Below are 26,794 nucleotides of genomic sequence, written 5' to 3' on the forward strand. Positions count from 1 at the left end.
ACTCCATGTACAAGTATACATAGGTACCCTGCACCAGCTCCATGAGAAAACAAGATGTGAGGATTCTTCCTTCATTTATTATGCAGTACTTATGTATCAATATTCCTTACAGCCTAATATGATGGTGATGGAGAACACGCCTACAACTTCTACCATTGGAAAAATTACTGCAAGAGACAAAGATGCTGGAGCTCATATCACCTTTCACATTGACTGGGATCATTCAGAAGCATTAAAGGATAACAATCTTGTTGATGCAAAAATTGACAAGTGAGTTTCTTATTTTCTGATATTTTTGAGAGAGAAATATATATACAGTAGTACCCCGATTTACTCGGTCAATTGAACCCACAGGGTACCGCGGAAAGTGAAATCCGCGTAAATGGAACAACAGAACATATGGGATTAATTCCAATAGAGACTGGCCCGACCCCCAAACTCTACTTTTTCCGACACAATACCTATGTTCTAGTAAAAACAACATCTTAATTTTATGATGGTACATGCACACAATTAATACTTAAGAGAAATAGAGAAATACAGTTGCCAAGTTAATGTCCATTCAAATAATGGACTCGACTCCCTCCCCCTCTTCTCACACTACACTGCTGGCTCTTCCCTCTCTGAGAAATTTTGGGGGGAAAACCACTAGATTTAAAAAAATAATACCTCAAACTAAAGTTAGGATAATATAATTGACATTGCTGGATTCCTTGTAAGACCAGGAATATTTTGAATATAAATTTCATATATTTTGCACAAAAGATAACATATTTACTCAGAGTAAACATTATATCTAAAATTTGTATGTCAAATGCAAAATCTATGATGTTTATATTCAAGATGATCATCAAATTGTAAGAATTCCAGCAATGTAAATTATATTCTGGCCGAGTAATTTGCATGAATTTTATGAGCTAAAACAAATATCTTCAGTTAATAAAAAAAAAATATTCTTCACACTGTGCCAGATGGTCGGTCGGTCCCTCCCTCTCCCCCACCCCCCACCAACCCTCCCTACCAGATGTGTGGGAAAACCAGAATATTTACCTTTTTAGTAATAAATAATACCTCAAACTAAAGTTAGGATAATATAATTGACATTGTTGGATTCCTTGTAAGACCAGGAATATTTTGAATATAAATGTCATATATTTTGCACAAAAGATAACATATTTACTCAGAGTAAACATTATATCTAAAATTTGTATGTCTAATGCAAAATCTATGATGTTTATATTCAAAATGATCATCATATTGTAAGAATTCCAGCAATGTAAATTATATTCTTGCCAGGTAATTTGTATGGATTTTATGAGCTAAATAAAAAAAAAAAAAACATTTTACTTCACCGCGTATATGAGTAGATGAACCGCGTTAAGTGAAAGTTCGGTTCTGGCGAGGCACCGCGTATATGCGAAATCATGTTAAGTGAAACCGCGTAAAGCGGGGTAATACTGTATACAGGTGAACATCGATAAACGATTGGCTAGATTCCTGAAAACCCCATCGCTAGGTGAATTATTAATAATAGGGAGCTTTATAACATGGGGTTCAATGAGATATGTTCCCAGCCAGTCCCAAACACACATGTGTCACTACCGGTTTACCCCTTTGGTTTCGGACCCCCCATGGATGTTGCTGTTCGGAAGGGGGGGGGGGGGTACAGACTCTACAGATCTACTCAGCTTTAAGCCCACCAGTTTACCAAGCAATGGAGTCCTAATTGTCGACTTAATAATAATGATAATATTGATCCTTATTATTACTGCTTTTAATTTGTGTCCTGGTAGCAGGGCCTTAGCATCAAGGTCCCTTTAAAAGCCCCGTTCCGCTGCCTGGGTATAGGCCATTATGGCTAGTGTCATCCATCGGGCAACACAATTTATTTCATCTGAATAAGAGATATACCTCTCAGTGGGATGACTTCCTTAATAATCACATCTACTAATTGAAGTCTAAGTAAAGTAAAATATGGAGGTGATTGTGCCCTAATGGCAATTCAGTGTTATTTAAAAAGGAAGAAGAAAAAAATAAAATAAAACCTAACTGCCTCCTGTTGGTGTTTTAACCTCTGTGTCACTGTGCTCCCAGTGTTGCCTTTTGAGTTGTCTTCTGTTTTTCGTCTCCTTTTTTTTTCAGTTCACCTTGGCGATTTGTCGGTATCTATGTGCCATCTCTATGTACACTGCATTTTCTATGAATGGTGGATATGCCCACTCAATCTTTTAGAAAAAAATAAAATAAAAAAACTTTCTTTGCGTCGGTAATAGAATGCCTTTCAGGATATTAGCTTGTTATTTTTTTTTCAACTATTATTTCCTTGTAGTACTTTCTTTTTCAGTTCTCATCAACGAATATATCTCATTGTGCTATCACTGTGTACACTGTATGACCCTATTAATGGTGGATTGTAGGCACAGTTTCAGTCCTTGAGAAAGCATACAAACAAAATAATAGTTAAGAAACTGACAAGAGACTGTAAGAGACCTTGCAAATTGGAGAGCTGCCTTTGGGTAATCATGACTAACCCAAACGAGTGTGGAAAATGGCAGTAAAGTATTGTTGATGATTTGGTTCTTTTCAGGTGGTTTACGGTGGATAATGATGATTCAATCCCTTTAGAGAACAAATACTTAGGAGTTTTAAAAGTTGGTCAGGAAACACCGGATCGGGAAATAGTAGACACCATTAATCTTCAAATTAAAGCTGTTGATGAGAACACAGTCGTCAATAACAACAGCACAACAGGTAAGACTAATCATTAAGGCATTAGATTGCAATTGACATACGTAATTGTTTTTCTGATCATCTTTATGAGCATAACTCAAATATCAATTTAGAGGTGTAGGGTTTTGGCACCTGAGTCTGACTTTCAGTTTATTTTTTATTTTTTTCACACATCCCTCCACATCAGTCACAACACTAATATAACTCTGCAACATTTAAAATATTTCCTCTTCCCTCCACAACCATGCCAACACTTAAGCTTCCCTCCACAACCATGCCAACACTTTAGCTTCCCTCCACAACCATGCCAACACTTTAGCTTCCCTCCACAACCATGCCAACACTTTAGCTTCCCTCCACAACTATACCAACACCTTAGCTTCCCTCCACAACATTATCAGTACTTCATTGTCCCTTCTCAGTAGTGCCAACACTTTATCTTCTCCCCTTAACAATACCAACACTTTATCTTCCTTTTACACCTCTGCCAAAACTTTCTCTTTCCAGCACGCCTTTACCAATAATTTGTTACATTTTCTTGTATTTCTTCTGGAACAGGTCATGTTAAAATTACTATTGAGGATGAGAATGACTCGCCCCCAGAGTTTGTGGGCTCTTATGAAGATCAAACAGTCACGGAAAATGCAGGAGCTGGAACGAAAATTCTTACAGTCCGTGCAAAGGATCCTGACCTCAATGACAACGTCACAATCTCTATTGAGTAAGTAGAGAGAATGCCCTATGCCCTGGTAGGGTGTGTCATACGGAGGCGAATTTTTTTTTTTTGAGTTTGAAAAATCGGCCCATGGTATTAATGATGTAGTTCTATGTGCAGAATCATGTGATATCTTCAGATTTGAAAAGTTTTCATTTTTTGCTTGGTAAATTTTAACTTGAAATCTTATGAAAATTCAGTATTCCCACCCTTTTACCAACACCACTAAATAGCTTATTTAAAGTAAAGTAAATGTATCAGGTTAATTTATTAGGATGAAAATGATCCAGAATAGTGAAACGAATGATCTTGACACATTTATTAAATTTAATATTCCTTTAGAAAACAAAATCATCAAATACAAAAACCGGTTTTACTACTACGACCCGGTGTTGCTGCACACCATAGAGAACATGTCTTTCTTGCTTCTGTTTCTACTCATCACCTCCCTGCTGACCACCTGAGCTCGGATGTAGCCTTCCCTCCTCTCCTGGCTGTACACGTGACTGCTGGCCTCGCTCACTTGCTGTACACAACGCTCTATACTCTGGGTGTGCGAGGGCCAGGCAGGGACATGCATGGGGTTGTCCAGGAAAGCTCTGACTTGAACATTGGTGAGGCTGCAGGTAAGAGGGGGCTCACTGCCAGCCTGGATGTTATCCAGATCTATGAGATCAGTGAGGGTCTTGGCACCTAGATTGACTTCAGGAGTCTTCCTGACCCTGAAGGAATCGTCACCAACTGATTCGTCATGCCCAGATCCTCTCATAAGTCTCATATCCAAGATCTTTTTGACTGCCACTCTTCTCTCCTCCTCATTCTTACTGCAGAGCATTGTCTGCAGAACTGCCTCGGGATGAGCATACCAGGAAGATCTCCTCACAGTCTGCCCCACAATCTGAACAACCTTCCTTGGCTGACTCCTCAGGAGCTCAAGCTGGAAGAGAACATGCCTCGGACCTTCGGAGAACGATGACTTGACCTTGGTGTTGAACCAATTTGGCAAGTAGACTCACGATGAATTGGACAATAAGTCTCAGGTTGTGAAGCTGGTTCCCTTTCAGTTTATGATGAGCGACCCAAATTCTGCAGAACCTGAGAGCCGTTGTGAGCCACCTAGAATGTGAGACTGGACCTATCTGCAGGTAAGCAAGTCTATCAGGCATGACCCCAGTTTTGATGGCACTGCAAATCATGTAACCATAGTACTGGTCAGTACTCAGGTCGTCAATGACAGTATGTGCAAGCTCAACGAGTGGAGGGCCAACTGTGATTTTTTCAAAGCTCGGATTTATTTCTAACTCAGTGGCAGAGTCCAGCATCTTGCCAAGAGGACCAGACCATCTGTTGTTTGAAAGAGTCTTGCCATCCAGCTCCTGGATCAGATGTCTGAGTGGCAACTCGTTGGTGTGGAGGTCACAAACAATCCAGACCAGCTTCCTCCCAATCTTCCGCTCTATCCACTGTTTGACCCCCCTTGCCACCCTGTGTTCGTGTTGGTCCCCTCCAATGGCCTGCAGGGTCTGGTCTACGTTCCTCTCTCTGAGCCAGTTCACAATGTTATCTGCCACTATCTCAGCTGGTTTCCTGATGTCATCTTTCTCTGGAGTGAAATGCCACAAATACTTCCCTCCTGGTTCACTGCAGCAGGAGTAGTGTTCCTCCTTCACCATGGCAGGGAACAACTTGTCAGAATCTCCAACTTTCATGAACACTTTAGTGTCATCCCTTCTCCCATCAAAGAACAAACAATTGATTCCATTTTCTCTTATCCCCTTATCAAACTCCTCTTCTAGGTTACTGACAAGTTTCTCCTGAGCTCTCCTTACTTTGTTATGATCTATCACCAGGTGAACATCATCAGGTGTTATCAAACCACCGTCAATCCAGGCAGCTGTTGCTATCTCTGCAGTTTCTCTGAGACCAGTGTGGTGTCGCATGCTGGCCAGAGCTATGCTCGGGATATCTTTCCTATTTCGAATCTTATGCCTGGAAGGTTTGGGATCATTATTTTCTGGGTTAGGGACAAAGTCACCATTCTCCTGGTCAGCACTCGGATCAGCCATGGGGAAGTCATTAAACTGAATCAGCTTGACTCAATCATCGGCCTTTTTTACCTCACCCTGGGCCTTCTCAAGTCTCTTTTCCTCGGCAACTCTTCTCCTCTTCTGTCTCTCTGTGGCAGCCTCCTGTCTCTTGGACTCCGGAATATCTTGGCTAGAAATCATGAGAGCCCCTATACTGCCAGTCTCTCTTGTGCTTTGACAAATGCCAGTTCGATCACAGGAATCTTCAGTTCACGCTTGCAAATACAGGAGATGTGGTTCGGATTTACAGTCACGACGATCCAAACTCAGGACAGAGAACAATTGGGCACTTGCAAGTAATTATGTCAAATAACTGGTCCAGTTGTTTGGCAAAGCTGTCCTTAACTGCAAGTTTTCCTCTCCCAAGAGATATCTCTTGCCTTTTCCCAACTGGCTAGCGTCTCTCACTAATCTTCTTCTGACTTGTTATGACTGGAGGCTTGAACTGAGCGTTAGCCAGAGTGTACTGTGCCAGACAGCTTTGGTCATATCACTGGCAATGTCTTTGTTTGTGTAAGTTTTTTGGTTCTTTTCACTGATTTGCCTGATTAAAACACCGTATCTCAAAGCATCTCTCAATGTAGGCAACTCGACTTCAGGAGCTCTCTCCCAGACCCAAGATAGTGACTGAGATGGCTGGATTTTTGGTTCCTCGTCCTGACACAAGCAGCCATCGCAAATATTATCAACTTATAAATGCATCAGAATCTGAAACAGAAAAAATATTGTTAGTTGGGTTGTTAAAGAATGAAGTCAGAAAGCAATGTTCACTATTTAATTGTAATGCACTAATGCAGCTGTACGTTAGATTTTCGATAAATTTCACGCTAAAATTTACCTAGCAAAAGGTTGCAAAATATTGAAACTGAAATTATTTTCTGTTTATATACACTAAAATCTACCAAAAAAGTGATGGGCCATTAGTTTTAGCTGATCTTCCCTCCTATGACACACCCTAATGCCCTGGTCTCCCCAAGTCTTTTAAATTAATAAAGTAAATTTTCCCATCAGCTGGTTAACCATGTGTTTTATAACTAATTGGCTCACTTACACTTGATTCCTGAACAGTGCTATTGCGACTGCATTCTGTTATGCACTATGTACACTACAGGAATTCATAGCACGTTATGGTGCAAACTGAATGGTTGTGACATCATCACACACACTGCACAATGGCTGCTAGGTTTTGTTTATCTCAGTGTGGGTCTTGGCAGTGGATTTCCCCAAACTCTCAATACCAGTATCATCTGTAATCATTATGAATAATTCCATTAACAAGAGAGTTGTTTTTCATGCCTAATTCGTCAGCGGGTGCTTTTGGAATCATCTAAAATTATCCATTGAACAGTTACTTTGGTTATTGCAATGCTGTACAGGGGGTCCTCGACTTAAGTATGCCCACTGATAAGAACGGAGTTAAACTTTAAATTTACAGTATTTTATTCATCAGATGACTTAATTTTTTACATGCATTTACACTATTTTGTCATTCTATTTATTTCTTCTCTTAAATTAAGTGATTTTAGATGTATATAAGGACTTAGGCTATGATATAGTGGGATTTTAAACATTGTTTCTCTAAGTACGGTATGCACATAGCATGTGTTCCGACTTACATACATTTCTGACTTAACAATGTCCTCAGGAACAGAACACATTTAAAACCTAGGGACCCCCTGTAATTATGTATACAGCACACACATCCATCATTTAGCGTTAATTCACCTAATGTTAATTCAACTTTGTGATATAAAATTTTTAACACCCATTCTCGCTTAACATGAGGTCAAAATCCAGTTTGGTGATAGCTTGACTCACCATGAAGATGAGGTGGTCTGTGAGATGGCATTTTCCCTTTGTTTACTGTAATGAAACTATAAAATTTTTGGAAAAATCATGACATGTAATAATGGTAATATGCCATCTCCACAGATATTATCCCATGTTTAACGATACTTTCACTAATGTTAGGAATACCTATACAGTATAGTCTCGATTTACGCGGATTTGGTTTACACGTTTGGTCATTTACGCGGCACCTTGCCAGACAGACAATTTTTATTTACGCGGTTCATTCCATCATTTACGCGGAAAGCGGCGCGGGCAGGGTGCACACAAGGTCGCCCAGTCAACAAAACATTACCGGGTTCTTCACCCGCCACCCACCACAGCCAGCCCAAGTCAGTGATAGTGATAGTGATAGTGAGGATATGGACTTTGAGGGGTTTGACAAAGAGGACCTGCAAGCCTCTGTGGTGGATAGTGATACAGGTGATACAAGTGATACAAGTGAGGGCCAATAATCTGCCCTCTGCCTCAGAACCAACCACAATCCCCATGTACCCAGCCATCTCTTCTACTAAGTAAGTGTTAAAAAACCTAATATTATTGATAATTCTCTTAAATATTAATTGTGTGTGCATACCATCATAAAATTAAGATGTTATTTTTACTACAACGTACGTAAGGTATTGTGTCTGGGTGAAGTATAATTTGTTTGTTTACTGAAGATATTTGTTTTTAGCTCATAAAATTCATAGAAATTACCCGGCCAGAATATAATTTACATTGCTGGAATTCTTATAAGATAGTGATTAATTTGAATATAAACAACCTAAAATTTGCATTAGACATGCAAATTTTAGATCTAATTTAAGAATTTTATTAGAGAGAGCAAAAATTTTATCTTTTGTGCAAAATATATGACGTTTATATTCAAATTATTCACAATCTTGCAAGGAATCCAGCAATTATATTATCTTAAACATAGTCTGAGGTATTATTTATTACTAAACATAAAAACCTAGTCTTTTCTCCCAAACATTTCTCAGGGAGGGAGAGCCAGCGAGCGTGGGAAGAGGGGGGTTGAGTCCTTTATTTGAATGGACATTAACCGGCGACTGTATTTCTCTTAAATATTAATTGTGTGTGCATACCATCATAAAATTAAGATGGTATTTTTACTACAACGTACTATTGTGTCAGAAAAAGTGTAGTTTGGGGGTCGGGCCAGTCTCTATTTCAATTAATCCCATATGTTATGTTATTTCGTTTACGCGTTTCTCGTTTTATGCGGACCTCCACGGGTTCAATTGACCGAGTAAATGAAGACTATACTGTACTTGAATCTTTGAAATATTTACTGTAGGTCAGTATGTGTGCACATACTTCTTGTAGGTCTGTAAATACAAAGTCACAGTTACTTCAACAACATGCTTCTCCAGTCGTTATCTTTCCTGTTTATAAACATTTGGCACTATGGTGCTACCCCCTTTGGGTCGTTGTCTTCGTAGATGTAAATGATTAAAAAATTGGATGAGTTTTATAGGTTATTTTAGTGTTTTTTTTTTTTTTTTATCATTAAATGAGGTTAATTGTTTGGTTCTAGAGCATAAATATCATCAGTCCATGCTCTTTGTATTGTTAAAAGCACAAATAATTTCCATCAAAAGATTTTGCTGAATTTTGATTATAAAAAAGAATAAAGACAACACAATATTAATTAAAAATGTCATCCAAATTTGCTGAAATTGTAATGCAAACACTGTTGGATGATCCTGAATGTGTTAAAATTTCATATACAGGGTGTCCCCGAGTTATGAACGGGTTCTTTTCCTGAGGACGTTCTTGAGTTGGATTTGAAGACGGAACACATGCTATGTGCATAACGTTCTTACAGAACAATGTTTAAAATCCCACTATATCATAGCCTAAGTCCTTATATACTGTACATCTAAAATCAATTAAGTTAAGAAAAAAGAAGAAAAGAATGATAAAATACAGAAAATAAAAGTAAAAAATAAGTCATCACGTAAATAAAATACTGTAAATTTAAAGTTTAACCCCCATGCTTATTGGTGGGCGTTCGTAAGTTGGGGACCCCCTGTACTGTAAATCCATCCATAAAATAAAAAATAAAAAAGATGATCCCCTTAAAAAAGTGTTAAAAGCAAAAACAGTGATTATAAAATAACGGTTGCTCCTTGTGTAACGAGGATGACCGGCCCAAGGGTCACCTAGGCGTGAATTTGTTTAAGGTGTAGAAGCTGTAGCCACCACAACAACCACACCCCGAGTTAACGAGTTGCATGACCCAGTGTCAAGGAATAGTCCGAGAAGACCCGGCAACTTGCCAACTGCACTGGCTAACCAATACCCTGAACACGATCCGCAAATTGATTAACATCTAGGTTCCCAATTACTGCTGGGTAGACAGGGGCAAATGGCATAAAGTAACTTGCCCATAGTTTCACCCTGCCCAGGGATTGAACCTGGGTCTGCTCACTTGCAAGGTGAGCATGCTGACCATTACACCACAGTGATTACAGTTACATATAAGGTACTGTACAGTCAGTAAGTGTGAAAGTACCATATGTATATGAAAAGGGAAACACTGGAGCACCTTAGCTTTTGTCTTTATTCTAGACATCATTCTTCAGGTCATGAGACCCTTTAATCCCCCAACTCACCTCCACCGTAAATGAGAGAAGAACTTAATTACAATGGGTGATCTGACATTATATCAGGTCAGGTCAGTAACATGAGACCCACTAATCCCATACCCATCTCCATCGCAAGTGTTAAAAAGTGAATTCAGTTATGTATTACATTTAGCAGAGTGGACAGAATATGCCAACTGTAGGTTCAAGACAACAGCATCTGCTAGTGAGTACAGTATATACTTATCCCCCTGTATTTGCAAATTTGCTTATTGATGAAAAATTATTTGTGACCCTTTTTTCAAAATTCGCGATTGAAATTCACCTCTCCACAAGGCTTTTAGAAATATTTGACCAACCACTGGCAGATGCGCATTTCCCAAACACACTCCATGCTTCATCAGTTCTCTCGTGTGTGCCACACCGTTCTAACCCCTCTCACTCCACCCAGTACATGGGTGTGGGAAGGGAGGTTGCTCTAGCACCCCAATATTTTGGTTATACAGGTAGTTCTGCTATAACGCGATAATTGTGTTCTTGTAAAATATCGTGTTATAGAAAATCGCGTAATAGAAATAACAGGGCTTATGGAGAAAATAGGGTTTGGTGCAGATTACTCGAAATCGAAAAAATTTAGTAGTTAGCCTAACACAAAGGATAGCACAGTCTAAATAAATGTTACATTCATATCTAATAATGAAATCATACAGTAAATTTAACACTTTACCTTGAAAAAATATGAATGTAACTTGATGGGGGAGAAGGGTGATTTTGAGGTTGATAACATCGAGCTTCTCTTCAAGTGTTATATCCTTTCTTTTACGATAATCACCGGGAATTCTATCATCAGAATGCTTTTTGGAGATATTCTTCTTTACCATATTCACAGTTAATACTGTACCACAAAATTGGAGAAATAGTAAGCAAAAATCGCGTTATAGCAAACAAGCGTTCGCGTTATACAAATATTGTTCCGAATTCATAAATCGCGTTAGAGCAAATTCGCGTTATCAAAACACGCGTTATAGCAGAACTCACTGTACCTGTATAAGGTGCTGTACATTTCACGATAAAGTATTTAGGGCATCAGAATTAATATCAGCACTCCCTGGTAAAATTTGGTTCCCACACTAACACCCAACAACCTCCCCAATTCATGTCAGGCCACCGTATGCAGAGCGTCCCCACCTTTATGGTAACTCCAATGTCGTGGACTTTATTTAATCTACAGTGCATTTTCTCTTTTCCAAATTTCAACTGTCTGACTCTTCCAGGTATCTGAACTTTGTCCCCTTTGGTCTTGTTCAGTAAAAATTCTTAATTAGTCCAACAATCCAAACGCAACTGAAGTCATTCATTTACATGTATGCCACCTGTAGCGTTATAACTGCTTTGTTTACAAAAACTGCATTGATAAACAATAAAATTGATACATAACATATCATTAAATACAATAGCACAGATTTTATAGCTCCTTCCAAACTCAGAGCATCTAAACGATGCCATACAGTTCAACCAAGCAGTCACTCAGCTGACTGAGATGTATGTATGCCGTGATGTCACATTAGAGGGAGGGATGTGGGTGAGTTGGTGAGCAGTACAGCTCACTGCCTCCACATACATTCACCCCCACCCACTGCTACGACAGGTACTTTCCTGTCACTTAGAATCATGTATGATGATCATCCAGATATGATACAATGATATGAGCTATTAAGGATGTCACCTTCGTTGGTGAGCTCGGAGGTGACTAGAAAGGCCAATACAGGACCGGCAGGGTCAGTCACAGACTTTGCACGTGTAGAGGGCTATATCTAGTGTAGGAGGGGCGGCGGCAGCGTCTTTCCAGCATTACTGCTTGTCTGCCTTGGTATGCAGTTGGGCTAACTCAAAAGTATTGACACCTTCTTGTGTGGTGCTCATCCAAGCATTACAGTATGGATTAATCATCTCCCAGGTGACTGGGTTAATTTGGCACTTTTTCAGGTTTAACTTAAGACTATCCCTTTACCTTTTCAGTTAACCGCCAGCATTACGTTTACTATTCATTAGGTGACTGTAAATTAACTGCTTTGGCAGTCTACTGTCATCCATGTGGGTAACATGACTAGTCCAGTGTAGTTGTTCATGGATAATGGTAGCCTCGATGCTCCTACAGTTGTGTCAGTGATAATACTGCCATTTGTTCTCTTATCTTCCCAGTGAACTCAGAGGATGGAACGTAGACTACGTTGGTGAAAGTTTTCAAGTGCCTTGAGGTGTCTCCTGTATGTGACCCATGTCTCGCTGCCATATTGCAGGGTGGGGAGGACCACTGTTCAATATACGTGCAAATTTGCAGATAATTTTAGCATCCGACAGCTGAAGACACAGGCACAGAGTCTGCCAAAGGCTTGAGATGCACATCTGATCAGATGTTGAATCTTTTCATTAATGTCCACAGTGGTGGACAGGTGGGCATTGAAACACCAAAAGTGGGTAACATTAGAGAGGATAGTAATGTTAATCTGGATGGATGGTGGGGGTGTGGCTGAACCAGGGGCAGGCTGAAAGAGAATCTGAATCTTACGTACATTCACCTCAAGACCGAAGTGTGCATACGCATCTGCGTAGGTGTTCCAGATTTCCTTTAGATCGCATTTAGTGTGAGCGACAAGGATGACGTCGCCTGCATAATGAAGCTCAGTAATGGAAGCTGCCGAAACCTTTGTTCCTGCCTGGAGTCGTCTTATGTTGAAAAGACCCTTCATCCGGTACTCGATGTCCATCCCACCAGCTAAATTGGCACTGGCACAAGTAAGGAAGGCAGCCAAGAAAATGAAAAAGAGAGTTGGTGCCAGTACACACCCTTGTTTTACCCCCATTTGGATGGGGAAGAACTCAGACTGGGTGCCATTGTGCGGGACACTGCCGTTCATGCCATCGTAGAGTTGCCTCACAATGGCGAGGAATTTTGGTGGGCAGCAAAATCGTCTGAGGGTCCGCCAGAGGGCCTCCCTGTTGACCAAGTCGAAGGCTTTCGTTAGGTCAATGAAGGCCATGTACAAGTCACAACGCTGTTCTCTGCACTTTTTATGTATCTGGCGGGCAGCAAAAATCATGTCAGTGGTGCCACATGATGGTCTAAAGCCACATTGAGATTCTGGGAGGAGGTTTTCCTCCTCAGGAAAAAATCTGTTTAGGAGGACTCGGGCGATAATCTTGACAGCTAAGGACAGCAGTGAGATCCCGCGGTAATTGCCACAGTCTGACCCGTCTCCCTTGCTCTTATAAATATTAGCGATGGAGGCGACTTTAAGAGTTTTGGGGATTTTCTTTTTTTCCCATATATTCTCCAGGAGAGAGTGGAAATGGCTGGTAAGCAGAGGTCCTCCTGCTATATACACCTCAGCTGGGACTCCATCAGGCCCTGAGGCTTTGTTATTTTTCATCCGTTTGATGGCAGTAGTTACCTCATCCAGGGATGGAGGATAGCTGAGGTGGGTTAGCTCTGGGTGCTGAGGGACCTGCTGGGTAGTCAGGACATCCACATCGGTGTTTCAGTTGAGCAGTGACTGGTAGTGCTCTTTCCAGCGCTGAAGGATGACTTCTTCATCTTTAATTACGGAGTTACCATTGGGTGAGCAGAGGGAGGATGCGTCACAAGTGATTGATCCATAAAATGTTTTAGTGGAATCGAAAATTCGCGCATCTTGTGCTAATCTGCAAGTTTTTGTGTTTCACATGCTTTATTTTTAAACCAGTCATTCTTTAGATTGCGAAGTTCCCTCTGGGCCACCGCTTTCTTCTTGCTGAAGGTATCAGCTTTGGTCCGAGGATGAGGATTGCTCTGCCAGTTAGTTAAAGCAGCACGTTTATCATTGACGAGTACATTGGTTGCCAGGTCATTTTTATCAAACCAGTCCTGGTGTATTCTTTCGATCTGGCTGAGGGTCTCTCTGCAGGTTTTTGTCATGACATTGTCAAGAATATCCTATTCGGCACTGGGATTTGGGTTGTTTGTTGTCGAGCTGCTCTCTGAAAACATGTGCTACTACTGTATCTTCCAGACGATTAGTGTTAAAACTTCTTCTGGAGGCTTGCTTCCTTTGCCGTTTAGGGGCGATGTGAAGTGAGAGTTTGGCGTTAACGAGCTAATGATCAGTGTCGCAGTAGTCTGAGCCATGCATGGCATGGGCGATGAGGACATCTCGGTGATCTCTTTCTCTGACAAAGATATATTCAATGAGATGCCAGTGTTTGGATCGTGGGTGTTGCCACAAACCCTTGAACTTGTCGGCCTACCTAAACAAGATATTGGTGATAGTGAGGTTGTGCGCAGTGCTCTTGCTGAGGAGGAGTAGGCCGTTGGGATTACACTTGCGTAGTCCATTCCTCCCTATGGTTCCCTGCCAAATGTCAGCATCTCTGCCAATTCTGGCATTGAAATCACCAAGGAGCACAGTCTTTTCTGTGGAGAGAGGTTAGCACTCTGTCGAGGTCAGCTTAAAAGGCCTCCTTGATGTCATCCTCTGCATCCTGTGTTGGAGTGTATGCACTGATGAAAAAGGCCTGACGGGAGTGATTCAGTGGGACTTGGAGCATCATGAAGCACTTGTTAATCCCAATAGGCATTTCAGTTAGCCTGTGTAGGATGCGTTGGCAGATGGCAAAGCCAACTCCGTAAATGCAGTTTCTCTCTGCAGCAGGCTTACCCTTCCAGAAGAAGGTAGAGCCAGAACCCTGTTCTGTGAGTTGACCCTCGTTTGAGAGCCAGGACTCGCTAATGGCTGCTATGTCGATGTTATACCTAGCCAGCTCTTTTGCCACAGGGGCGGTTCTTCTTTCAGGATGTGCATTTGTGCCAGTATCCAGAAAGGTCCTGACATTCCATGCAGTAACCATAACAGGTTGTACAGTTTTTTGTTGTTTGGATCTGTGATACTAATTGTGTTTTTGACCGCATAAGGATGACCTTACTGGGTGCGGTTGCCCAGTCAGGTTAGTTTTCTTAGGCACTACATTTAGAGTACCTTTTCTAGCCCACTCCCCATGTAGGGTGAGCAGAGTGGTTCCTCGAAAAGACTGCTCAGTCGCAAAGACCGGACCAGGTTGCAACTGCTGCCTAGATCCCAGTGCATAAACGAACATCTTATTTGTGCCGCCCATGTGCAGAGTTTTGACTAGAGACTCTCAGCAGTCATCTCTGCCTTTCCCCGTTGCCACTCGTCCGTCACCATAGTACTTTTGGGGGTATACGGTTTTTGATGATGATGAGAGGTATAATGAGCTGGATGATGGTTATGTGTGAGTTGATTTATGTGGTGAGGCAGGAGCACAGGCTGCAACTACACATCTTGGCTCTCCCTTTTCCTGATCCAGTGTTGCATCAACTGGGGAGAGGGAGAGTTGCAATGGACTGCCAAAAGCCCAGTTTGTTGGGTTTCGCCTTAGTAGGCTGTCCATCATGCATTGCCTTTGTCCACCGGTGTAGTCGTTGAGTTCCCATGGTGGTCACCTCTTTCTCTTATACCGCCGTTGGGGCCTTGTTGGAGCTCTGTAAGCATGTAAGGTTAATCCGCAAGGCAGCAGGGCAATGGTTGGTAGGTGCCAGGACCTTTCCACATGTCACTGGACCTATGCGCCTTCCCCCTGGGTTCCAGTGCTACTCCAAGATCCCCTGCTGGTCTAGTCTGGGCCCACGAGGCTCCCAGTTACTGTGTGTTGCCATGCGGAGGCACAGCAGGAGTCTTGACGGTGCAGAGGCTGTGTACTGACAGGGGAAGACTTATGCAAGCTGCTTCCTTGTTTGCCATGAGGGCTAGCCAGTGGCAGTAGCTGACCCACACCCACACCCACCCACCCACACACACACACCCACACACACCCACACCACACACACACACACCCACACCCACACACACACCCACCCACACACCCACACCCACCCACCCACACATATATATGCACACAAAAAGCATTTAACCTAATCAACCCCAATTTAATCATCAACAAAGCTATCGACCTCGAGTTTTAGAGAAGTCTTATACCGTGGCCTACAGACTTTCTTCGTGACCGATGCCAAGCTGTATGCTTCCGAGGGACTGACTCCACTTTTCAGTCAGTCACCAGTGGCATCCCCTAAGGCACCAAGATGGGACTGTTCTGCTTCCTTATGCTTATCAATGATGCCATAAGAGAAACCTCTGCTCGCTGGAGTACGCACGAGTCTATCCTCAAGTCAACTTCATGCTTTGTTATTAAAGTTGGGTTAGTTGGGTTGCCATACAGCAATTTTTTCCTTGTAAAATCAACTCTGTTGAATGAATGGCATATAAGCACCAGCTGGGTTGATACATGGATCAAACTTACAAAATTTCTTTCATAGACATCTCGCCAACCCAGCATGAAGGATGTTGGTAATTATGGTGTAATACAGTAGAACGTCGATTTAAAGCAATTCAATTTGAGATTATTGATTTAAAGCGACACCCACAATTAAGGACAATGTTTTAATTTAAAGCGATTCTTTCCTATTTTGCGGGAGTCAATCTGGCGCCTCCTATTTTAAATTTTGCGCCTAATGTTTCTCACCAGACACGTCTATGGACACACTACACAATGCTGTCCACCACCCTCCCACAGCCTCACGCATCCTCAGTTCTCACACTGACGCTCTAGTGAACGGATATACTGTGTGACACTATCTCTTCTATCACGTGTATCAACCATCGCCACTATGTCCAAGAGGCCAGCTACTACATCATTCACTACCCCACAGGCCATGAAATCAAGGCAAGCAATTACACTGGAGCAGAAAAACATGGTGCTGGAAACACTGCAGCGAGGAAATGGTGTTTCCCACGTGTCAGATGCGTCCACAGCCACAGCACTAGACAGAAGCGGAACTTGTTGGGCCTGAGAGTGATACCACCCTTCGCACATGTCTCGAGGAAATCGTACGTGTCCCAGAACTCATCGGTGATGCTGTAGCTGTACAACAACGTGTCGTCTACGCACTTTATTTTCCTTGGTACATCCGCCACCACATCGTCGAAGCGTCTGGTGAACTCGTCCTGCGCTGCACAGTGGCCCGTGGGGGGTGCGCTTGTAGCGGAATCGGCCCTAGGGGGTAATATATGTTGGTAGTCTCTTGCTCTCGTCATCAAGTGGGATCTGGTGGTACCCCTAGTATGCGTCCGCCACCGTCTTGAATGTGTGCTTCGGGACGCTCGAGATCGTGTCGAAGGGGGGGGCAGGTGTGGTGGGTCTCGCGCTGACTAGCCTGGTTGAGGAGTTGGAAGTCTACCGTCCTGCGCGACTGCCCATCCTTTTTGGGCACGACCACCATGCGTGAGCACCATTTGTCGGCTTTCCAACTGGCACAGGCTCGATGATGCCCCTCCTCACATCTTCCTTGAGCTGCTGGCGAACCTCGTCGCAGAAATGGAAGAGTATTGTTGCGGGCGTGTGCACCGCGTACAGTTTAGCGTCCGGGAGCAGATAAATGTGGTGGGGAGTTCTTTGCATCTCGGGCAGGGGGGTGCGGTTCACCGCGAATGCTGGATGCCCGAAGTGCTCAACAAACCATTTCTCCAGCCTCTCCACATTCTCTTCTTTCAGCTTTCATGGGGGCATCGTGGGTCGGGCAGGGGGGCTGGGCTCCTCTTCAACGAGCCCCGTGGTGCCGACAACTGTGGGTGCATTGGAGAAGTCGTGCAGCACCAAGCCAAGCCCTCTGCACAGAGACTGGACGCCTTGCGCAAAATACAGGCGTGTCCTGGTTGTAGCGCGTCCCACTGTGACTTGGCACTCATTGCTCCCGAGCATGTTCACGCCCCCTCCGGTGCTGTGGTTTACTGCGATGTGGGCCCCATCCAGGTGCTGTGGGTCTAGCCCAAGAGCATGGACGTGTTGCAGCCCGTCCACACACCTGTGCGCCAGTGTCTGCTATGGCACCCCTCTGCAGCTGATTGACACCGTTAAACTGGCCGTGTCCTTCGTCAGGCCCGCGATCACAGCCGCGCCCAAGGTGCTTGCGTGGGCGCTGGGTTGTACTGGTGACTTGCAGATGCGTGCGAGGTGTCCCTCCAGGCTGCACTTGTAACAGGTTAAGTGCAGCGTGGGACACTTCTGGTTGCCAGCACACTTGCCGCATCCGCACGTTTGGCAACATCGTTGAGGTCGGGGTTCGCGAGCCCTATCACTAGTTTTTTCACTAGCATGTACAGTAGTCATCCAAGCTAGATTCACATGAGGGGCACTGAAACCTGCACCCCGCAGCCTTTTACCTGCACCTCACCACATACCTGGATACGTTGTCGCCGGGTTCTTGTGTGTATGCGAAAAAATCTGCCCACGCACCCACAAAGCACTTTGGGCTTACCACAACACTTTCTACAGCCCTTATGGCTTCCTCCACCATCAAGTTATCATAGACACACTTGTTCACTCGCGCATCAATGCACTGCACCTCCGTTTCACACAGAAGGAGGACGTAGCCTGCTGCCAGAGCCTGTGGCCAGTTGCATCTGTTGCTGTAAGTGGCGATGCTGAATGCCCAGGCTCTGAATTTGATGGGAGACATGCCCATGGACGCCTTGCCCTGGGCCGCCGGCGGGGCAGGTGGGTGCCCTGCTGCCTGGGCCTGCTGTGGGAGCGCAGGGTACAGCAGGCCGGCTCCAACACCTTGTAAGTTGCCATTGCTCTGTGGCGATGGTATTGGGCCAGCGATGACGACTACGTGTGGACTATGTTCATCTCCGCTCCGATGGTGCTGGCCTGGGGATGCCACTGTAGACGTCGGTGACGTTCCCGCCGGGCCACCCGTAGAAGTACACTGGGCCATGTTAGGGTGTCAACCCGGGGGACAATGAAAGGCCGTGTCCATAGTCTGTCTATTAGCGAAGGTGACAAGGAGGAACAGACATGTCCACACTGCTTGGAGGCTGAGCTGGAACTGACAGTTGAACTTCTGCCAAACTGGCACATGCCCCAACACTAAAGTTGAGTGAAAATTTATTTTTGATTGCATAAAGTAATTAAAAAATAATTTGAGAGGGAAGTGAGTGCTGGTTGAGTCAGGCGAGTGGTGAGTGGCACCAGCGCCACCAGCCTCTCACATCAGCTGATCGCTAGTAAACAGACCATTTCGCAACCCGTAATTTTAGCTGTGTTGATTTATGAGTGTTTGTTTTAACATAATACAGGTTGACAACCCTTTATCCGAAATTCCGAAAACCGAAAAGCTCTGAAAACTTGAAATTTTTTTTTTTTTTTTTTTTTTTTAGCCCACCAGGCATAGATCACTGACCCACATCAGGGCCTGGGGGGCGAAAATGTAATAATAATAATAATTATTCATAGTAAATAAAAATTTTAATAAAAATACACCAAAATAAAATAATAATGATAACAATAATAATAATAATAATAATAATAATAATAATAATAATAATAATAATAATACTGTAATAATAATAATAATAACAATAATACTGTAAAATAATAAAATATAATAATAATAAAGAAATACAAGAATGAAAAAAAGATCAAAAGTGAGAAACACGACCTAGACCTATGAATTATTATTATTATAATTTTTATTATATTTTCGCCCCCCAGGCCCTGATGTGGGTCAGTGATCTGTGCCCGGGTGAGCTAATACACACATAAAAAAAAAAAAAGCTAACCATTCTGAAAACCAAAAAATTCCAAAATCCCAAATGCCCCTGGCCCCAAGGATTTCGGATAAGGGATTGTCAACCTATACTAAAAAAATCAATGTTTTGTTTATTGTAGATGGGCTGAGGTGCATCTGGGTAGACTCTCAGTCTTTTTAGTATTTTGTGTTTCTCTCAAGTACCAAACTAAATTATTCCATTGAAACAACACTTCAATTTAGTGCGAATTTGGTTTAAAGCGACCTCTTTTGGAACCTATCTCTTGTTATATCGACGTTCTACTGAACTGTACTTTTTTCACCATATGTATATAGGATAGTGTGTGCATGTAACTGAGGAAAAATAGATGAAGAAAGTTACATACAGTATATCTTTCCAAAAATATGAGTTGAAAAACAACCATAACACCTCACAGCCATAGTTTTCTTGGAATAATATACAGAACTGTATAAGTAAATATCATCGTTAACCGGAATCCTCAAACCCGGAAATCTCCGATAGCCGGAATTGAAATTTGCTTAGAAAATCATTCCCAAGGCCGGAAATTTAAAAAAAAAATTCAGGCTTTAGGAACAAATTTTCCAAGGTTGAAAAATCAAGAGAATTATCTGAAAATGTCTTGAATGAAGATGAAAGCTAAAGTATTTTTGGCGGGGTCTTGACCTGACTAGGGTGGGGGATTAGTGGTCTCATATTACTGACCTGATGGATTATTAGGTCACCCTTTATTGGGTGGGGGATTAGTGGGTCTCATGACCTGAAGATGTCTTGAATAAACACGAAAGTATTTTTAGGGAGATTGTGATGAGTATAAGTATAAATGAGCAAAGTTGTATCCGTTCAACATTATATTACATAACATTTTAAAATATGGAGTGAGAAAGAAGAAAGGCGTGAGTGATTAGAGAGATGGAGTGGAAAGGAGTAGTAACATGCACCAGTGTTGCCAAGCGATAAGCTCCTCAACAGCTGATATTTTAATTCACCTCCACGTAGTCACACAATTATGTTTTATTTCAGAGATGAAACTCTTGTTCGCCTGAGTCAAGTTACAGAGGAGAATGGCATTTTCTCAGCAGACCTTTTTGTGCAAAGTGGCTCAAAAATTGACAGAGAGGATATAGACAGCTTTGACGTTGTTATAACCATTACAGATTTGGCAGAACACACAGACTCTCTAAAGGTATGATAATGCAGCTGCTGTTTAATATATGTGTGCGTGCGTGCGTGTGTGTTATATAAAGAGAACAATTTATAGAATCCAAGTTGCATAATGAGAATTTCCAAATAATTTTAAGAGTTTTCTGTGCATCAGCATAATTCTTAATGTAAGAATATTAAAAACTAAATTATATTGCATGCCAAAAGTCATGTAACTAGACTTTTAATACCTTTTGAAGGTACTGTACTCCAATCTGGCATGTTATTCCTGTAGATTTTTAGTCATCATTTACTTGGCCTGGACAACTTTCTGGGTGATATAACCTTCATTCAAAGTAGGCGAGGCATAGATAGTGAATATTTAGTGTGGTTGCTTATAATTTTTGTTGCTTATGATATTTGTTCTAGTTATGCCAAACTTTTCAATGCTCTTTTAGTAGTGCCTTGCTGCAATAAACTGTTGTGTAAGGCTGCATAAGGTTGGATTTTGCTCTCCCACCATTTATATGAACATTATTAAACCTCTCATTGGTAACCTAGAGGTTACCAGTACAGAAAACTGGTAAAAGTTAACTTCTCTGGATTAAATATTGTGAACTTTTGGAATTACTGTACCTGCCAAAAAGTGTTTTGGCAACACCAAGTGTGAACTCATTTTGCTTAAGTTTGGCCATCACTGGTACAGTCACCCACAATAGTCCTGTCGCCTCTTCTGCTGTTCCTTGAACCCCGAGATTCAGATTCATCACCCCAAAGCAGTAAACACTAATGCATCATTCTGTCCATAAATGCTTCGGATTCACGAGTCTGAATCTCAGGGTTCATGGAGCAGCAAAAGAGGCAACGGGACTTTTGTGGGTGACTGTACATGTTCTGGTACAGACAAGGGCCCATACACGCTCAGCACTCGCCAGCAGTGCATAACAGAGAGAATATTAATCTAGCGAACAGCTAGTAAGCTGACAAAAGACAAAGAAAATAAGTAAAATAAAAGGGAAGCTGGGTATACATTACCATTGAGAATCTCAGTGGTATCAATCTGGCACATAAATCAAAGTGTCAAAGGCTTAGAAAAACTTTGCTTATAACTTAAACTTTCACAGTTCTAGAGATTACCGGTACTTACTTCTCTAAAACTGTGAAAGTAAGTACAGTAATCCTTAATTCAATCATAACAGTACAGGGTATGCACAGCTAAATGCATGCTGCTTAGAGATCTTCTGCTCAAAAGTTGTCATACCACCATTAAGCCCCTTTTCCTCTCTGCCCAGATAATTAAACATATCTGTTTTACAAAGAGCCAATTACTAATCATTTGACAAATGGTTTACTATTCTCTGGAGTGATGAAACAGCATTGTTGTCACTAGGATAAAAAGTTGTTTACTAAGTTGTCTCCCTAACTCCAATGGATGCCTCTATTAATACACAGAAAAACAGATGCTCTTAAGGTATTTGAGTGGGTTTTTTTATACCATTAAGATGATACTGTACTCTGGTAAGCTACTCATATTGGGTGATTGTGTGACTCAATGCTTGGGACTCTTGACATTAATTTTGCAGCACCACTACAGTATACTGTATATATATACAGTGGTCCCTCGATTAACGAACACAATTGGTTCTACAGAGTCGGTTGTTAACCGAAAATTTCATTAACTGAATCTATTAATTCAATGGATATTGGGTAATTGGTTCCAACTCACAGAAAAAATATACATACAAAGAACTGTATACCGGTAATAGAATTAACAAAACATTAAATATAAATAAATACAGTACTGTACTGTGCAGTATACTGTGCAATAATAAATAAAAAACAATAGAATACTGTACAGTATTTTAACTTACTTTGAGGTGTTTATGTCATATTCCCGGCAGCTTTGTTTACATATCAAACAGCTGATTGTAGAAGCAGTTGATGATGACATGCCATATTCTTTACAGAGTGCATTGGTTCGAATGCCTTCTTCATGTTTCATATTAATTTCTGCACTGTACAGTATATTATCAATATGTGAACCAAATTTCAGAATGACCAATAATTTTAATGTAAAAATGCAAAAATATTCAAGAGACCAACAAACTGAATGATCACTCCACTGTAAACAAGGTTAAACTGAGAAGCGTTGGTGGGTGATTCGATCAGTTGAAGGGCACACAAAAACTGTTCCTTGTCCAGGTGCTCATCTACTTAAGATTGTTCAACTTACAAACTTTCAGAGATACAAACATCATCACTGAAGGGGGTTACCCGCCAGAACAGGTGTTTAATGTGGATGAGACTGGATTATTTTGAAGAAAATTCCAGATAGAACAAACATTACCTATGAGGAGAAGAGTGAGTCAGGTTTTAAGGCTGTATTAAAGGGTATAGCTGTACTAAATATCCATAATCTTTTCATTTCTTACAATATGTTTGGCATCTACAAGAGTAAAGTTGGACTTACAAACAAACCTCAGGAACGTAACTCGTTCGTGTGAGATTGTGAGGTGGAGTACCATCGTACGATATGTTTTCCCATGTGTGGAGGTGGGAGTTTGTGGCAGCGCCTGGTTGCCAGTCACCATCTGATGCTGCTATAGTAAAGTCTGCAAAGAACCTGATCTATCATTCAAACCTTTCACATAGCACAGTGAGTAGGCTGCCGGGGCCCGACACGCCACAACAGTCCTGACGAGGACGCCAACATGGCCCCTACACGTCCACGATTCTCGACGCCCTCAAGGGGACGCCAGGGCATCTCTACACCGGCGGGGAACACCACGCGCACCCAGCAGCAGACCATGAGTGCATTGATGGCTGAGATGGCATCTCTAGCTACTGGCAGCCACGGTCATACCCCTATGCCGGTCATGAAGCCTTCAGCAGCAGTCGCTCCAGAGAAGTTTGAGGCAGAAATGCCAGCAGCGTCATTTAGGACATGGAGGCGGTCCATGGAGTCACGACTGGTGGCCACACTCCACATTCGCCTGAACTGCGTCCCTGCACTCGAAAGGGTGATTGACTCGAGATATCCCAGCGGTCAGTGGAGTGGTTCTTCAATTGTCAAACCAAGCTGTGAAATGGAATGAATTTTTCAACAGCAAACAAGGTGAAGAGAAGCCCATGAAAAGGTACTTTCAACGATGCTTTGCAGAGGCAGTGGAGTGTGAATTTAATGATGTCCCACCTGTAATAACGACCTCTCTGAGTACATGCTATTACGTAAAGTTATGGTGGGCCTGAGTAACCCAGTGTTGAAAATGGAAATTTTTCAGGGGTACTCGAGTTATAATAGTGTTGAAGTGCTTAGAAACAAGTGTACGTTATTTGAGGCAGCAGTGAGAGATGCTGGTGTATTGTGTCATACGTCTGGCCAGGCAGTGGTGGGATCAGCCACGTTGGCAGCGGCGGTTGGTGATGACGTCACGGGTGAGACTGAGGTAGCTGCCGCACGACCTGGACACCCCAGTCGCACGCACTGTGGGAACTACAGCATGACACATGCCTCTGGCAAAAGCAACTGCCCTGCAAGTGGGGCCACATGTTGCAATTGCTCTAAGGTTGGTCACTTCAAAAGGTGTTGTAGGAATAAGACAGCCCTAAGCGCTTCTGTGGATGTGTCAGGTGCTGTCACAGTGGCATCAGCCCAGCTATCCCGCCACCCCAGGTTACAAGTGTTCGTGACCCAGGCTGGGGGCAATTCCCCCGCCACCCCTGTGCAGGCTTTGGCTGACATGGGTTCTATGGTGTGTGTGGCAGGGCCATCCCCCTGCTCCAGGACATTGGTTTGTGTCCGGGGCAGCTTCGGGCCCGTAATGGCCTGAGGGACATGGCGAATAAACAGCTCAAGTGTCTGGGGTCCGCCCCCTGCCGCCTCAGTGTGGGCGAGGGGTCCACTGTCCAGGTCTACTTCGTGCAGACAGCCAAGGCCTTTTACCTGTCATTGGAGGCTTGCAAGTGCCTCAACTTGGTGCCTGTTGACTTCCCGCTCCATAGGTGTGCTGTGGCTGCCGTGGGCGATGGAGGGGGGGCAGCACACTGCCGACGACCTACCTCCGAACCCTGGACCTGAGAGCAGTCGTGTCCCTCCTAGGCCAGTTGAGATGTCCTTGCCTCCTTTGGAGGAGATTGTGGCCAGGTTGGAGGCATGGCTGCTCACGCACTTTTCATTCACCACATTCAACACCAGCAGGTCCCCACTGCCAGTCATGACTGGTCCTCCTCACCGTATCCACCTGACACCCGGCACAATCCCCTACGCCTGTCACACACCTGCTCCCGTTCTGAAACACTGGGAAGCGAAGGTGAAGGCCCAGTTGGAGGAGGACGTCAGGAGAGGCGTCATCCAGCCAGTGCCTGCTGGTGAGGCTACGGAGCGGTGCGCCAGGATGGTCGTGGTGGCCAAGAAAAACGGTCAGCCCGGCGCACTGTAGTCTTCCAACGCTTCAATGCAAGCTGTCTGAGGGAGACGCACCACACACCTGCACCATTTGACATGGTGTCCGGCGTGCCAGTGCATTCATTCAAAACCGTTGCCGACGCCTTCTGGGGATTTCATCAGGTGGAGTTGGAGGAGGAGAGTAGACGCCTGACCACATTAATCATGCCGTGGGGCTGTTTTCGATACTGCAGGACTCCCATGGGACATTGTTCAGCTTCAGATGCCTACACCAAGAGGTTTGACGACACTATTCAGGATGTGTCCCGCAAGTACAAGTGCGTGTATGACACTCTCCTCTATGACTCCAGTGTGAAGGGGGCATTCTGGCACACCTACTATTTTCTGGAGACCTGCGCTCGCATAGGTATAACACTGAAACCAGAAAAGTTCTTGTTCTGCAGGAGAGAAGCCGAGTTTGTGGGTTTCCTCCTGGGGTGGGACCTCTACCAGCCCACTGCCCCATGCCTGATCAGCCATCAATCACTGACATCAGGTCCTGGCACGGCCTGGTTAACCAGTTGGTTCCCTTCCTTGCCACTGTACCTGTGATGGAGCCCTTCCGTGAGCTCCTCAAGAAGCCAGTGGGCAAGCGGGTGTATTGGGACAACCAGCTGCAGCTCAAGTTTCACAAGGCCCAGGACACCATCTGTCAGTTGGCCAGGGACGCCTTGGTGTACTACGACAAATCCAGGCCTATGGCAGCTGTCACTGATTGGAGCAGGGAGGGCATCGGCTTTGTCGTCCTGCAACAATACTGTGCCTGTGGCTCTCCAGAGACGCCCTTCTGCTGCAGGGGAGGGTGGCGGTTGGCTCTGTGCAGTAGCCGACATCTGACCACGGCCGAGGCCGGCTACGCTGCAGTAGAAGGGGAGGCCCTGGCAGTGGTATGGTGCCTGCGCAAGGCCAGGCTGTTCCTCCTTGGCTGCCCGAACCTCATTCTGGTGATGGACCCCCGCCCCTTAGTTGGCTTGCTATGGGACAGAGCCCTCACGGATGTGGCGAATCCTCGCCTGTTCAGGCTCAAGGAGAAGACCCTGCAGTTCCGGTTCACGGTCAAGTACTTGGTACTTGCCAGGGAAGCGGAACTGTGCAGCTGACGCCCTATCCTGCTTCCCTCCCTCCCTCCCTCCCTCAGGGCGGTGCCTGACGCGGAGGACATGGGTGCATCACTATGGATGAAGACACCGTGTGCAAAGCGGCTGCGGATGACCCAGTATACCAGATTCTAGTGTCGAGGGTGCTGTCGGGCGACTGACGCCCCCACAAGAGGAGGTGGCCTGTCTGCGCCCGTATTTCTCAGTGAGGGACAGGTTGGCTATGATCAGGGGTTTGGTCACCTACACCTTTGACCAGGGCTGCGTTCGCCTTGTCATCCCTGACTCCCTCCGCCACCGGGTCGCTGTCAACCTGCACGTGGGGCACCAGGGCCTCGACTCCATGCTCAGGCGGGCCCGGCATGGAGGGTGACCTGCAGTATCATCGGTCCCGTTGTGTTGCTTGAGAGACCTACGCCCCTTCCCAGCCTCCGGAGTCGTTGGTCTTGACCCCAGCGCCAGACTGTCCCTTTCAACAAG

At 43.9% G+C, this 26,794-nt stretch overlaps 1 protein-coding gene across 2 annotated transcripts in view; it reads left to right on the forward strand.

Annotated features, from left to right (window-relative positions):
* LOC121871536 (cadherin-23-like) overlaps positions 1-26,794 on the forward strand; it is a gene marked incomplete at its 3' end in the record, with an annotated part of 255,663 nt that overhangs the window by 42,190 nt on the left and 186,679 nt on the right. For both annotated transcript variants that reach the window (XM_042373970.1, XM_042373971.1), the window contains 4 exon segments: positions 113-270; positions 2,588-2,751; positions 3,289-3,451; positions 20,654-20,816. In XM_042373970.1, coding sequence (XP_042229904.1) covers positions 113-270; positions 2,588-2,751; positions 3,289-3,451; positions 20,654-20,816 — 648 coding nt within the window.

This window comes from Homarus americanus, unplaced genomic scaffold, assembly GCF_018991925.1.
Source record: "Homarus americanus isolate GMGI-L3 unplaced genomic scaffold, GMGI_Hamer_2.0 scaffold45698, whole genome shotgun sequence".
Lineage (NCBI taxonomy): Eukaryota > Metazoa > Arthropoda > Malacostraca > Decapoda > Nephropidae > Homarus > Homarus americanus.